A 16,117-nucleotide genomic window follows, 5' to 3' on the forward strand; every position below is an offset into this window, starting at 1 on the left:
TGCCATGTTTTAAGGACATCAGGATAGCAATAGTCTGAGAGTGCTGGGAAAGCTTGAAGGCAGGTGGAGAAGGGGATGACAGAGGATGAGATGGTTGGATGACATCAGTGACTCAGTGGACATGAGTATGAGCAAGCTCCAGGAGATAGTGAAAGCCAGGGAAGCCTGGTGTGCTGCTGTCCATGGGGTGGCACAGTCTCGGACACGACTGAGCGACTGAACAACAGCAAAGCAGAATGAGCTTTATGTTCAGTGCTTTACCAGAGTACCATAATCTTCAGAGATCATTGTGAAATAATACTTATTTACTTTACCAAAGGGATAAGATATTTAAAAAAATAGGATTTAAAAAACAAATATAAATAACTTAAAGAAATTCACAATCTGTTACCAAAGCTGCATTCTAAGAAAACTTTGTTTTCTTAACAAATTTCAGTCTGGTACCGTGTTAACTGTTAATAACAAAATGTGTTTATCTGGTTTCTCTTAAAAAGTCTTTTCTATAAATCTTGAAGAAGTAGCATTATTTTTGCAAAGGCATCAGAATGAAACCATAGAAGGCGTGTTTAAAATCTGATTATGTTACAGTTGACAAAGCAACCTGGTCATTGCTGTGACACATAACACTTTCATATGAAAAGTAGAATTTTAATTGACAACATTTTATCAGGACATATCAGATCTTTATGAATTCCACATAATTTTAGGATATCTATATTAGTAAATCAGCCATACAGTATAACCAAAGATTCGTCACTCCTCCAACAATACTTCTCATGTAATTTAACATGTCAGATGAACCCAGGTAGTTTAATATCTCTCTTTGGGATATCTCAGGGGCCCTCTAAAGCACTCCAAAGTCAGCTAGAGATCAAAAGAACTTCATTATATGCAGAGTACATCATGAGAAATGCTGGGCTGGATGAAGCACAAGCTGGAATCAAGATTGCCAAGAGAAATATCAATAACCCCAGATATGCAGATGACACCACCCTTATGGCAGAAAGTGAAGAAGAACTAAAGAGCCTTTTGATGAAAGTGAAAGAGGAGAGTCAAAAAGTTGGCTTAAAGCTCAATATTCAGAAAACTAAGATCATGGCATCTGGTCCCATCATTTCATGGCAAATAGATGGAGAAACAGTGGAAACAGTGTCAGACTTTTACTTTTTGGGGCTCCAAAATCACTGCAGATGGTGACTGCAGCCATGAAATAAAAAGACGCTTACTCCTTGGAAGAAAAGTTATGACCAACCTAGACAGCATATTGAAAAGCAGAGACACTACTTTGCCAACAAAGGCCTGTCTAGTCAAGGTTCTGGTTTTTCCAGTAGTCATGTGTGGATGTGAGAGTTGGATCATAAAGAAAGCTGAATGCTGAAGAATTGATGCTTTTGAACTGTGGTGTTGGAGAAGACTCTTGAGAGTTCCTTGGACTGCAAGGAGATCCAGCCAGTCCATCCTAAAGGAAATCAGTCCTGAATGTTCATTGGAAGGACTGATGCTGAAGCTGAAACTCCAATACTTTGGTCACCTGATGCAAAGAGCTGACTCATTTGAAAAAACCCTGATGCTGGGAAAGATTGAAAGCAGGAGGAGAAGGGGATGACAGAGGATGAGATGGTTGGATGGCAAAGATGGTTGGATGGCATCACCGACTCAATGGACATGGGTTTGGGTAGACTCCGGGAGTTGGTGATGGACAGGGAGGCCTGGTGTGCTGCAGTCCATGGGGTCGCAAAGAGTCGGACACGACTGAGCCACTGAACTGAACTGAACTGAGAATTTAATTTTAGAAAGTTTTGCCAAAACTATAAAAAAAGGTTTATAACACTCAGTTAGATAGGATCATATAGGTCACTGTGAAACAGTTATTTACTTGGCCAAAGTAACAAAAGATTTTGAAGGTTAACATAGAACAGATCACTTTAGAGGTAAAGAAACTTAAAATCCATTATCAAAGGCAATTAGATGTCTGAAAATTTGTACTATACACAAAACTCTTTTCTTGGGGTCCGTCTTCCATAAACCTCTGTTTAAAAAAACAAAAATCACTTTGTTCATTTAGAAACAGATACCTGTATGTCAGACCTTTTTTTCTTAATAAAATGTAATTTCAATTTTCATACTTTTTTTTTTAAACTAAAAACACACATCCTACTATCCTTAAGCAACCCTGAACTGTCCTTTATATTAGCATTCTGTAAATTGGTGAACATAAATACCAGTGATAATTTCTAAAAACATTTGCTTTCTTATAGAGAAAATCTCAGGGTGGCACCAAACATACTCATTAATAGTGCAGGATCTCTTTAGTTTCTCTGTAAGAGGAAGTTAGTGTTCAGTAATTAATATTTTAGAATCTTATTTTATTTGGAAATGACCTAGCTATTCAGTAAACTTTCATCAATTAGTTTAGCACAACTCTAGAAATTCAAGTTACTCCAACCTGGAGAGACTATTTTAGATAGATATTCCTAAAGCATAATGAAGCATTTATAAATTAATAGAATTTATCTAAAAGCTCCTGTCTCTTTTACATTTTTCTTTGTTTAAAAGTTTCTTCACTTGAGTTACTTTCCTTATGGACAAATTTAGCTTACATTAAACTAGGCACAATAAAAGTATTACACAGTGTTGGACTCAAGACATGTCTTAATTAGATTAGCAAATAAACATTAATGATGAGTTGCTTCAGTTGTGTCTGACTCTTTGTGACCCCATGGACTGTAGCCCACCAGGTTCCTCAGGTCATGGGATTCTTCAGGCAAGAATCAGATCAGATCAGTCGCTCAGTCGTGTCCGACTCTGGGACCCCATGAATCGCAGCACGCCAGGCCTCCCTGCCCATCACCAACCCCAGGAGTTCACTCAGACTCACGTCCATTGAGTCAGTGATGCCATCCAGCCATCTCATCCTCTGTCGTCCCCTTCTCCTCTTGCCCCCAATCCCTCCCAGCATCAGAGTCTTTTCCAATGAGTCAACTCTTCGCATGAGGTGGCCAAAGTACTGGAGTTTCAGCTTTAGCATCATTCCTTCCAAAGAAATCCCAGGGCTGATCTCCTTCAGAATGGACTGGTTGGATGTCCTTGCAGTCCAAGGGACTCTCAAGAGTCTTCTCCAACACCACAGTTCAAAAGCATCAATTCTTCAGTGCTCAGCCTTCTTCACAGTCCAACTCTCACATCCATTCATGGATTTCTATTTCCTCCGCTAGGGTATCTTCCTGACCCAGGGATCAAACCTATGTTTCTTATGTCTCCTGCATTGGCAGGCTTTATCACTAGAGCCACCTGGGAAGCCATAAAATATTTACTATTTCCCAGTTCATGTGAACCTGAAATTCATTTAGGTTGATTTCTCTTGTAATTGTTTGATTTGTAAATGCTTACTTTTCTTTAAGTCAATTGAATTAGAGTTCATATGCAGATTAACCTCAGCAATATTATCCAAAACAAAGACACACTGAGACATACATAAATCCAGACAGAGATGTCATAGTTTTCTGCTTGAGATTTAAAATGTCTCTTTGACCCCTCCCCCCAACCCTTTCTTTCTTGGCTTGAAGTTATAATTTACCCAAGGCTGAGGTTTCAGGCAAAGTGGGCTGTGTATTTCAAGGACATGCAAGGGTTAACTTCAAGCTTTTCCCTGTGTGAGTGCTTAGTCACTCAGTTGTGTCTGAGTGGCGGGCTTTAGCCTGCCAGGCTCCTCTGTCCATGGGATTCTCCAGGCAAAAATACTGGAGTGGGTTGCCATTTCCTTCTTCAGGGGATCTCCTGACCCAGGGATCGAACTTTGGTCTCCTGAATGGCAGGCAGATTCTTGACTGTCTGAGCCACCAAGCTATTCCCTAGGCAATGCTTTTTAACAGGCTGCCTGTGTTTTAACTGCAAATGCAAAAAGAACCAGTTTTGCAGTTTCAAAGAGAAAAAAAATCCAGAGTCTAAAGAATATCATGGCCATCCTGTGTCCAAAAAAAAAAAGTCATCTTTCTATAGTCACAGTTTTACAGCTGAAATATAGACCAAATAGTGCTAAAATTGACTGTGATAAAAGGGGCAGATGGGCTGATAAAAATCTTGGATTGTCCCCCTGGGGAGGTGGGGTCTTTGATCAGAAGAATCTGAAGGGGCAAAGAAACTTGCTAGAGTGGGGGAAGCTAGGCTCCTCACTGCCCTGATAGGGGAAGTTAGAAGGGGATTAGCTGATGGAGAGGGAGACAGCGAGTTGGGGAGGTAGAAGTCCACAACTGCACAAACAGGAGAGAGAGGGCGGTGGGGGCCACTGTTAGAGCTGTGGGCAGGCGCAAGGGAGAGCCTACTTAAAAAGTGAACATTTAATGCCAATTTTTTTTTAATGCCAGTATAATTTTGGCATTGTAGCATGGACAGTTGCCCTCACAAATCTCATAATTCTTTTTCCAGTTGTAACTTCTTAGACAATTTTAAGTTAGCTTCATGTACCTTACAGTAGGCAGAGAAGAGGATCCAGCGTCTCACCCGGAGTGTCACATTCTTGTCCTTTTTCAGTCTGTGCGAGCCGCAAACATTCAGTAACTGCTCAGGGTTTGGACCATTTTTTAAGATTCCAATTCTCACATAATCCAGTGACTATGTACCGTTCATTGTCTGACGAGCAGTAAGGTGAATCTTGCCATCTGGAAATAAACTCTTCATCAACCTTAATCTCTTTCTTCTTGAAGAGGGCGTTTTGTTTCACAAATCCTACTCAGCCAACTAGTGTCTTGTTTTCACTTTCGTCTCAGGTTCAAAGGATTTGTTAACAAAATAAACCACTCCTTATATACAAATAAGTAATACAGATATTTATTAGGGAATTATCTAGCTTGGTTTCAGTATACTAACATTAAAAGAAAAGAGAAATAGAAACAGCAGGGGATACATCACCAAACAGGTAGGTTTTTGGGAAAAGGTCCCAGCTAGTGCATCCGCTCCATGGGTGAGACTTCAAAAATTGCAGTTTTGGGTTCCTGCTTTTAATCCCTGGATGCAAACTGATACCATCAATCTGTGAGCAAATTGCAGCTCTGGTTTCATGTCAATGCTATTTTTTTGTCCTGTAAAACTTGGAATCTTGTTAAGCCTGGCGCTTGGTTGACCAGTACCCCTCCAGGGGCTCAACGATTTCAGAACCTGTCTCCGATCTTATCTGTGGTGCCTCAAGTCTTGCATTCACAGCAGGCAGTCAGGGCACTCAAAGTCAGGGCAGTGTCCAGGCAGGTGAAAAGCTAGGTCAGAGGTCTGCTCTGCTTTGTCTCTGAAGCCTAAACAAGACTATTGATTTAATTTCCCTGACAGCATTTTTTCATGCTACTGGCCATCTGTTTGTCTACTTTGGAGAAATGTCTGTTTTGGTCTTCTGCCTGTTTTTCTGTTGGGTTGTTTTTTTGGTTGTTGAGTTGTATGAGCTATTTGTATATATTTTGGATATTAAGCCCTCGTTGGTCACATTGTTTGCAAATATTTTCTTCCATTTTGTAGGTTATTATTTTCATTTTGTTTATTTCCTTTGCTGTGCAAAAACTTTTAAGTTTGATTAAGTCTCATTTGATTTTATTTTTATTTCTATGGCCTTGGGAGTCTGTCCTAAGGAAACATTGGTACGTTTTGTATTAGACAATGTTCTATGATCTTTGTTTTGAAGTCTGTTTTGTCTGATAAGAGTATTGCCACCCCTGCTTTCTTTTCATTTCTATTTGCATGAAATATATTTTCCCATCACCCCACTTTCAATCTTTGTGTGTCCTTTGCCCTAAAGTGGGTCACTTATAGGCAGCATATTGAAGGCTCTTGTTTTTTCATCCAACCTTCCATTCTGTATCTTTTGATTGAAGTATATTTAGTCCATTGACATTCAAGCATTCAAGGTAATTATTTATAGATCTGTATTTTTTTTTTTTTTTTTGCCATTTTAAACCTTGTTTTCCTGTTCATTTATTCATTTGGCTGTGCTGGGTCTTTGTCACGGCGTGTGCTATCTTTTAGTTGTGGCATGGAAACTGCTAGCTGTGGATGTGTGATTTAGTTCCCTGATCAGGGATCGAGCCCTGGCCCTCTGCATTGGGAGCATGGAGTCTAAGCCACTGGGCCACCAGGGAAGTCTCCCTGTTGATTTATATTTCTTCTTTGTCCCTTTCTTTTTCCTGTTGTGGTTTGATGATTTTCTTTTGTATTATAGTTCCCTTCTTTGTGTGTGGGTGTGTGTGTGAATTTATTGTATGTTTTTGATTTGTCGTTACCCTGGTTTTCAAGCACGGTAACCCCTTCCTGTATCTACTTGCCATGGACTGGTAGTCATACACCCCCAGGTGTAGTCACACTGGATTCCAGCCCCAGTCCTCTCCCCACTTCTGATACCTGAAGCCTGAGTTCTAGCACTCCCTGCTGCCAGCTCCAGTGGACCTGCATGTCAGGCTGGGGAGTGCCTGGTGGTACTGACCATCTGTGCAGTTCTTCCTCTGCTCTGGCTGCCACGAACAGGCCACTGCGCTCTCCTCTGAGGCCGTGAGGCTCCCCTTCCATCCTGGCTGACCTCCTTGCCAGTCAGGAGGCTTCCCAGGTTGCAGAAGTCTTTCCTCCTTTATAGCTCCCGCCCAGTGGTAAACATCCCATCCCAATTCCTGTCTTGCTTGCTTGCTTTTTTTCCCTACCCAGTTACATGGAGATTTTTTTTTTTGCCCTTTTAGCCTGTCTGAGGTCTTCTGCCAGTGTTCAGTAGATATTCTGTGAGGATCATTTCACATATAGGTGTATTTGTGGCAGAGGGTGAGCTTCATGTCCTACTACTCCAACATCTTGATCTGTCCCTGTGGTCAATACTTCTAATCCCTAGTGTTGTGGTCAGAAAAGATGCTTGATATGATACCAAGTTTTCTTAAATTTACCAAGGCTTGCCTTGTGGCCCAGCATGTGGTCAGTCCTGGAGAAGTTCCACCTGCACTTGGAAAAGAATTTGTATTTTGCTTTTGGATAGAATGCTCTATGAATATCAATTAAGTCCATTTTGTCTAATATGTCATGCAAGGCCGTTATTTCTCTATTAATTTTCTGTTTGGATGATCTGTCCCTTGATTAAAGTGTGTGGGGAGGGTTAGTGTCCTCTCCTATTCTTGTACTGCAGTTGGTTTCTCCTTTTATGGCTGTAAGCATTTGCCTTATATATTGAGGTGCTCCTGTGCTGGGCACACATATTTATAGTAGTTAGATCTTGTATTGATCCCTTGATCATTATGCAGTGTCCTTCTTTGTCTCTTATGCTATGCTATGCTATGCTAAGTCGCTTCACTCGTGTCCGACTCTGGGCGACCCCACAGACGGCAGCCCACCAGGCTCCGCCATCCCTGGGATCCTCCAGGCAAGAACACTGGAGTGGGTTGCCATTTCCTTCTCCAATGAATGAAAGTGAAAAGAGAAAGTGAAGTCGCTCAGTTGTGTCTGACTCTTCGCGACCCCATGGACTGTGGCCCACCAGGCTCCTCCGTCCATGGGATTTTCCAGGCAACAGTACTGGAGTGGGTTGCCATTGCCTTCTCCATTTGTCTCTTATAACAGTCTTCATTTTGAAGTCTGTTTTGTCTGATGAGCTACTCCAGCTTTCTTTTGATTTTTATTTGCATGGAATCCCTTTTTCCATCTCTTCATTTTCAGTCATATGTGTCCCCAGATCTGAAGTGAGTTTCTTGTAGACAGTATATATATGGGACTCGTTTTGCATCCATTCAGCCAGTCTGTGTCTTTTGGCTGGAGCATTTAATCCATTTATATTTAAGGTAATTATCAATATGAATGTTCTTATCGCCATTTTGTTGTTTTGACTTTGTTTTTGTAGGTCTTTTCCCTTCCCATCTTCTTTGCTTTCTTCTCTTGTGATTTGTTGACTATCTTTAGTGTGGAGTTTGGATTCCTTTTTCTTTTTTTATGAGTGTATGTAGTGTAGATTTTTGGTTTGCAGTTACTATGAGGTTTTGATATAACAGTCTCTACCAGATTGTTTTTTAAGTTGCTAGTCTGTTAATTTCCCATGCATTTCCAATATGCTGCATTTCTCCTCTCCTCTTAACGTTTGCTGGTCTTGATGTCATATTTGTGGGTAGATGATTTCTTACCTTTTTGTATGTTTGCCTTTACCAATGGACTGTCCCGTTCATAATTTTCTTGTTTCTAGTTGTAGCCTTTTCTGTCTAGAGAAATTCCTTTAACATTTGTTGTAAAGCTGGTTTGGTGGTGCTAGATTCTCCTAGTTTTTGCTTGTCTATAAAACTTCTGATTTCTCTGTCAAATCTGAACGAGAGCCTTGCTGGGTAGAGTGTTCCTGATTGCAGTTTTCTCCCTTTTATCACCTTAGCTATCCCATACCACTCCCTTCTGGCTGGCAGAGTTTCTGCTGAAAAATCAGCTGATAAAGGTATGGGGATACCATTTTATGTTATTTGTTGCTTTCCCCTTGTTTTTAATATTTTCTGTCTTTAACTTTTGTCAGTTTGATTAATATATGTCTCAGTGTGTTCCTCCTTGGGTTTATCCTGTATGGGACTTTTTCCTTTCCCATATTAGGGAAGTTTTCAGCTATTACCTCTTAAAATATTTTCTCAGGCCTTTTCTCTCTCTTCTCCTTCTGGGACCCTGTAATGCAAATGTTGGTGTGTTTAATGTTGTCCCAGAGGTTCATTTAGTGTATTTTCACTACCCTAAAAATCCTCTGCTCTATCTGTTCATCCCCTTCCAACTCCTGGCAACCTTTTTACTGTTTTCATAGTTTTGCCTTTTTCAGAATCATACAATTGGAATCATATAGTATGTAGTCTTTTCAGATTGAGTTTTTTAACTTAGTAATATGCATTTAAAGTTCCTCCATTTCTTTTCATGGCTTGAGAGCTCATTTCTTTTTAGCACTGGAAAATGTCCAGTGTCAGGATGTACCACAGTTCCATTTATCCATTAACCTGTTGAAGGATATAGGATATTTTGTTGCTTCAAAGTTGGCAGTTATGAATAAAGCGTGCATCAACATACTTGTGCAAGTGTTTGTGTGGACATAAGGTTTCACCTCCTTAGGGTAGATACCAAAGAGTATGATCGCTGCATGGGATGGTGAGAGTATATCTGGTTGTGTAAGAAATTGGAAAACTTTCTTCCGAGGTAGCTATACTATTTTACATTTCCACCAGCAATAAATGAGAATTCCTGTTGCTCCCTGTCCTTGCTAGCATTTGGTGTTGTCAGTGTTCAGGATTTTGGCCTTTCTTTTTTTAAAAAAGTAGTACTTACTGGAATATAGTCGCTTGCTAATGTTGTGTTAGTTCCTACTGTACAGCAGAGTGAATCAACTATATGTATATATTTACCCCCTCTTTTTTGGATTTCCTTCTCACATAGGTCACCGCAGAGCACTGAGCAGAGTTCCCGGAGCTGTACAATAGGATCTAATTAGAGCACTGAGTAGAGTCCCCGGAGCTGTACAATAGGATCTCATTAGTTGTCTGTTTTATACGTACTGTCTATAGTGTATGGATTTTGGCCTTTCTAGTAGGTTGTTGTTGTTGTTCAGTGGCTCAGCCGTGTCTGACTCTTGGTGACGTCATTTACTGCAGCACACCAACTTTCCCTGTCCTTCACCATCTCCCGGAGTTTCCTCAAACTCACGTCTATCGAGTCGGTGATGCCATCCAACCATCTTATCCTCTGTCGTCCCCTTCTCCTCCTGCCTTCAGTCTTTCCCAGCATCAGGGTCTTTTCTAATGAGTCAGCTCTTTTCATCAGGTGGCCAAAGTATTGGAGCTTCAGCATTAGTCCTTCCAATGAATATTCAGGGTTGATTTCCTTTAGGATTGGTGTGATTTCCTTGCTGTCCAAGGGACTCTGAAGAGTTCTCCAACACCACAGTTAGAAAGCATCAATTCTTCGCTGCTGAGCCTTCTTTGTGGTCCAGCTCTCACATCTGTACATGACTAGTTGGAAAACCATAATTTGACTATACAGACCTTTGTCGGCAAAGTAATGTCTTTGCTTTTTAATATGCTGTCTAGGTTTGTCATAGCTTTTCTTCCAAGGAGCAAGTGTCTTTTAATTTCAAGGATGCAATCACTGTCTATGGTGATTTTGGAGCCCAAGAAAATAAAGTCTGTCAGAGTTTCCATTGTTTCCCCAATGTATTTGCCATGAAGTAATGGGACTGGATGCCATGATCTTAAGGTTTTTCTGAATGCTGAGTTTTAAGCCAGCTTTTTCACTCTCTTCATTCACCTTCATCAAGAAGCTCTTTACTCCTTGCTTTCTGCCATAGGGGTGGTGTCATCTGCATATCTGAGGTTATTGATATTTTTCTTGGCAATCTTCATTCCAGCTTGAGCTTCATCCAGCCCAGCATTTCACATGATGTAACTCTGAATAGAAGTTAAATAAACAGGGTGACAATAATAAACAGCCTTGAGGTACTTCTTTCCCAATTTTGAACCAGTCCATTGTTCCATATCCAGTTCTAACTGTTGCTTCTTGACCTGCATGCACACGGGTTTCTCAGGCAGGTAAGGTGGTCTGTTATTTCCATCTCTTTAAGAATTTTCCACAGTTTGTTGTGATTCATACAGTCAAAGCCTTCATTGGCTAGGCTTTACTGTAGTCAATGAATCTGAGGTAGATCTTTTTCTGGAATTCTCTTGATACTGTAACAGAAAAATTTTAACTTTAATGAAATTTGGCTTATTATTTTGGTGATTTTTCTAAAAAGGTATTCACCACACTCAAGGTCATTAGGTTTTCTCTTGTTGTTTTCTAGGAGTTTTATACTTGAGCATTTTATGATCCATTTTGAGTTAACTTTTGTGATGGGTGTAGGGTTTGTGTTCAGATTACTTTTTTTTGGTGGGGGACGTGTACTTGTTCCAGTACCATTTTGTGGACCAGAGTGTGTCTGCCCCATTCTACTGCCTTTGCTCCTTTATTAAAGATCACTTGACTGTGTTTATGGGGGTCTGTTTCTGGGCTCTTTATTCTATTTATCGGTTCCCCTGTTCTTTGACCAGTACCACACTTCAGCATCTTTTTGACAAGTCTCAAAGTAAGGCTTGTTTTTGGCTGTGGGAGGAGCTCCAGGCAGTTTGTCCTCTCAGCTTCAGCTCCAGGGGAACGAGGTTGGAGCTGAACTCCAGGACTTCCTGACACCACTGCTGCTGTGGTTCTCAAGCTGCCTGGGGAAGGACTAGCTTTGTTTTGTTTTTGGATTTCCAGTCTGCTGTAGACTCCTACTTTTGTACAATATAATGCAGTGACTTACTAGGTGATGATCATGTGTCTGTATAACAGTGGTGTCAAATCACTATACAAGTTTCTAAATGCTCTCTCCGAACTTGCTTTGTCACAGCCTGCTAAGTGGACCACACTTTGGTTACACTGCCCCTGTATGCTCAGAGCTTTTTGTGAGAGCAGGAGCTCAGCTGGGGCCTGGGAACTGGGTTGTTCCAGGGGATGTGGTTGTCAGGAAGGGCTTCTTCTCGTCTCCCATAGGATCAGACGTGTCAAGAGCCCCAGTCTACCCCCACAGTGCCCTCTTTTTTTCAGCATATTCTTCACATTGACCCCTGCCTCGCTCATTTGAGGAAAGAGGAACAACTTGGGGGTGGTCCTAGTGGAAGGGGCTCTGGTTGGAGTAGGGGCCTGCTACTCTGGACGGTCTGAACACCATCACCCAGGGACGCAGGGCGGAGGGTGTGCGCGGCTGGTGGTGATACTGGCATGGACTCTGGAGCATGTCTGAGAGTTCAGATATTAGAACCTTAGGACATTGAGCTCTTGGAGCCAGGGGCTGTTAGAACTGGAAGGGGAATGGCAGGGGTCATTTAATTGTCCAAATCGAGTTGTTCACCTGCCCCCCTGCCCAGATTCTGGCCCAGAGTTGAGCTACAAGTGTCTGTCCTGCCTGTGGCCTGGAGGCCTTGGGTTGCCACAGTGTGGGTGAGTTAGAGGCTCTTTGGGTGCCCCGGCTTAACTCTGGGTGCTCTGTTTTGAAGTTTCAGACACTGTGTGCTCCGTTTGACCGAAAACAACTCGCAGCCCTTGATGACGAAGCTGCAGTGGCTCTTCGCCTTCCTGGAGCACAGCCAGGTGAGTGCAGGGGGAGCGGGCTGCGGGGTGTGGGGCATGCTGGAGAGGAGGCCTGGTCTGCCGCCTCGCCTTCACCGGAACCCGCCTGCACCTGCCTCCAGGCCCCTGCTTGCTGTAAGCTGTTGGGCCCCAGTCCAGGCGGGCGTGGGTTCAAGGGCAGAGCCCATGGGGCCGGCTCAGTGCCCTGACTGGGCAGGAGAGGGCGAGCCAGCAGAGCCCCCCTGTGCGGTGCTGCCCACTTCGCTCCCGTCGGTGATCCAGTTCACCGTATGAGGTGTTGCTCTGTTGGCCGGCTGTCATTTTGGAGCACTCACACTGCCAGGCACCCTGAGGGCTGTATTTGTTCAATTCACTGCCTCTGCCCTCATGGAACCTAAAGGCCTTGACCAGGCATCACACCAGGCCCTCTGCAGGGGCGGGGGCACAGAGGTGCATCAGCCAGTCATGCTTTCACAGGGCGCAGTCTGGTGGGGAAGATGGACCTGTAGACTGGAACTGTAGTGCTTAAGCAGAGAACGAGGCGTGTGTGGTTTCCACGCAGGGTAGGGAGAGGCTGATCATGAGGGGTATGGTGGCCCTTGGAGGACTGCGTGGGACAGGGGACCGTGCATCTGGGACTTGAACTCTAAGCTAAGCTTCTGATAGGGGAAAGGGTGTTTCAGGCAGAGGGAATGGCAACAAACAAGGGAAGAAAAACACATCCTCTATGTGGATGCCGTGCTCTTAGGTGGCATGGACTTGGAAGGATGGGAGAAGTCAGGGACGGACAGCTGGGAATGAATGGGGAGGCTGGGAGTTTGGGGCAGTGATTCCCCAGGGTGACCCTCAGGCCCGGCACACTGTGGAGCTGGTTGGTGAGTGGCCCCCCAGCTCCTGACTTGTCTCTCTCCCGCTTTGGTTGCAGCGTCCCGCCATTTCTCCAGAGAACTTCCTTTCTGCATCCTGGACACCCTGGTTCAGCCCCGGCACCCAGCAGGACTGCTCGGAGTACCTGAAGTACCTGCTGGATCGGTAGGGGAGGCGGGGCCTGGCTCTGCTCAGGGCTCCGTGTCTGCAGAGGGTGCTGGGAGGAAGCCCCATGCCCCTGGGCGGCGCTGTCTCTTCCTGGAAACTGGGCTGTGGCCCGGCGCTTGTGGAAGGCTTGGAGAAGATGGGGACAGGGGCTGCGGGTGGGGGCACATTCTGGAGGTGCTGAGGTGAAGCATGTCCGGGGAGGGTAAGTGTGTGTGTGTACACTGTGCTTGCCTGAGTGTGTACCTGTGTGTTTTCTCATCAGCGCTCTGGGGGCACGTGCACAGCTTTTGTGGCAGGTTTGTGAGCTTTATGCAGGTTTAAGTATATAGCGTGCGTGCTTGTCCTGAGAACACGTGCAAGTGTGTTCCCTGTGCCATCTCCTGCACGTGTATAAACGTGTGTGACCCATGCGTGTGGACGAAAGCCCTTTGCTCCCCGCGCCAGGCTGCACGAAGAGGAGAAGACCGGGACGAGGATCTGCCAGAAGCTCAAGCAGTCGAGCTCGCCCTCCCCGCCAGAGGAGCCCCCCGGCCCGAGCGCCACCTCCGTGGAGAAGATGTTCGGGGGCAAGATCGTGACTCGGATATGCTGCCTCCGCTGCCTCAACGTCTCCTCCAGGGAGGAGGCCTTCACGGACCTCTCACTCGCCTTCCCCCCGCCCGAGCGCTGCCGCCGCCACCACCACCATCACCACCACCGCCGCCGCCGCCTGGGCTCAGTGATGCTCCCCGCGGAGGACGCTGGCGCCCAGGAGCCAGGCAGCGCCGGGCCTCGGAGGCAGAGGAAGCACTGCATCACGGGGGGCGTCCCCCCCACCATCCTGGACATGGAAGGCCTGGGCCCCCATGGCCTCGGGGGGCAGAGCGGGCAGGAGGAGAAGGTGGAGAGAGGGGAGAGCACAGAGGAGGAGGAGGCGGCGGGAGAGGAGGAGGAGGAGGGGGAGGAGAAGGTGAAGGCGGAGGTGGAGGAGAAGGTGGAGGAGGAGAAGGTGAAGGAGGAGGAGAAAGTGAAGGAGAAGGTGGAGGAGGAGGAGGAGGAGAGGGCAGCCCAGGAGGAGAAGGAGAAGGTGGAGGAGGAGAAGGAGAAGGTGGAGGAGGAGAAGGAAAAGGAGATGGAGGAGGAGAGGGCGGCCCAGGACAAGGAGGAGGAGGTGAAGAAGAAAGTGAAGGAGAAGGTGGAGGAGGAAGAGAAGGTGGAGGAGAAAGAGAAGGAGGCCCAGGAGGAGAAGGAGGCGGCGGCTGATGGGGAGGAGGCGGCTGCCGGCCCGGGCCCAGGGACCCTCCAGAGTGCTGCGGCCGCCTCCGGGGACGGCTCCCGCTCGGTCCTGGACCTGGTCAACTACTTCCTGTCGCCCGAGAGGCTGACTTCAGAGAACCGCTACCACTGCGAGTCGTGCGCGTCCCTGCAGGATGCCGAGAAGGTGGTGGAGCTGAGCCAGGGCCCGCGCTACCTCATCCTGACGCTGCTGCGCTTCTCCTTCGACCTGCGCACCATGCGGCGCCGCAAGATCCTGGACGACGTGTCTGTGCCCCTGCTGCTGCGCCTGCCGCTGGCCGGGGGCCGGGGCCAGGCCTACGACCTGTGCAGCGTGGTGGTGCACTCGGGGCTGTCCTCCGAGAGCGGCCACTACTACTGCTACGCCCGCGAGGGCGCCGCCCGCCCCGCCCCGGCCCTGGGAGCCGCCGAGCGGCCGGAGCCCGACAACCAGTGGTACCTGTTCAACGACACCCGGGTGTCCTTCTCCTCCTTCGAGTCTGTCAGCAACGTCACCTCCTTCTTCCCCAAGGACACGGCCTACGTGCTCTTCTACCGGCAGCGACCCGAGGAGGGGTCCGAGGCCGAGCCTGGCTCACCCCGCACCCGGGCAGAGCCCACCCTCCACAAGGACTTGATGGAAGCCATTTCCAAAGACAACATTCTTTTTCTGCAGGTGAGCAGACCCCCACGGGCTTCCAGCAGCCCACTGGCTCGGATTAAGTTGCTGCTCCTCTCTCAGAGTCTTTTCCTTTTTCCTTTGATCCACTCACCTCACTCAGTGCTGGGGAAAAAAAAAATCAGTGCGCCAGACAGACCTCCTGCTTTTAGAGGGACACACAGTCAGTTCAGTTCAGTCGCTCAGTCATGTCTGACTCTTTGTGACCCCATGAACCCACAGCACGCCAGGCCTCCCTGTCCATCACCAACTCCCGGAGTTCACTCAGACTCATGTCCATCGAGTCAGTGATGCCATCCAGCCATCTCATCCTCTGTCGTCCCCTTCTCCTCCTGCCTTCAATCTTTCCCGGCATCAGGGTCTTTTCAACACATATTAGGAAGGACCGTTTCTTTATCAGGCTGTCGTGTGCTGGAGGAGGGGCTCCATGAGTAGTGGATACGAGTGGGTGGGAAAGGCCTTTGGGAGGGTTGCCGTCTCACTGTGCCAACTCCAAAGAGTCTAGGGTGGCATCACTTAGCAGTGAAACAGCCAGGGCTCTGAGCAGCGTGAGGCATGCTGCCGTAAACAGCTGGGGTGGTCACACCTGGACCCTGGCCTGCAGCACCTGGGTGGGGACACTGGGTCTGCTTTTCCATTTCCGCCGAGTCCTTCAGGGGGAGGTGGGTCTGGGGCCAGTGGTGAGGGGTCTCCAGGGCAGGCCCCAGCGCGGCAGGAGGGAGAGCTTTCTCCTCGGCAGAGTCTGTCCCTCCTGCCTCGACAGGAAAGAAGCCTGCAGAGAGGTCCTGGTGGGGCAGGAAGTGACCTTTGAAGTCTCTAGACTGTCTCCTCCAGGTGCCACCTGAGGCCCCTGTCCGCTGTTCGGTCTGGTAGTGGAAGTTCACCTCGGTAGAAGTGAGGTGCTGGGAGTTCAGTCTAGTCAGTGGAAGGGAGTTCCTTTTCTCCAGGGTGCTGGGAGCTTATACTGGGAGGGGAGGACGAATGGTTTCAAAGCCTAGATACAGGATGGCTGTGGGGCCGGCCCTCCCATCCTCCGGCTGAGCAGGAGTG

At 46.7% G+C, this 16,117-nt stretch overlaps 1 protein-coding gene across 1 annotated transcript in view; it reads left to right on the forward strand.

Moving 5' to 3' along the window:
• The window catches only part of USP35 (ubiquitin specific peptidase 35), a 64,080-nt gene that overhangs the window by 46,733 nt on the left and 1,230 nt on the right, over window positions 1-16,117 (forward strand). Inside the window, exons 8-10 of the mRNA XM_086385786.1 lie at window positions 12,027-12,120; window positions 13,025-13,131; window positions 13,579-15,064. Coding sequence (XP_086241912.1) covers window positions 12,027-12,120; window positions 13,025-13,131; window positions 13,579-15,064 — 1,687 coding nt within the window. The remainder of the gene's footprint in view (window positions 1-12,026; window positions 12,121-13,024; window positions 13,132-13,578; window positions 15,065-16,117) is intronic.

Source organism: Bos grunniens, chromosome 29 (genome assembly GCF_055505025.1).
Source record: "Bos grunniens cultivar Pamir isolate PY7600 chromosome 29, Bosgru_T2T1.0, whole genome shotgun sequence".
Classification (NCBI taxonomy): Eukaryota; Metazoa; Chordata; class Mammalia; order Artiodactyla; family Bovidae; genus Bos; species Bos grunniens.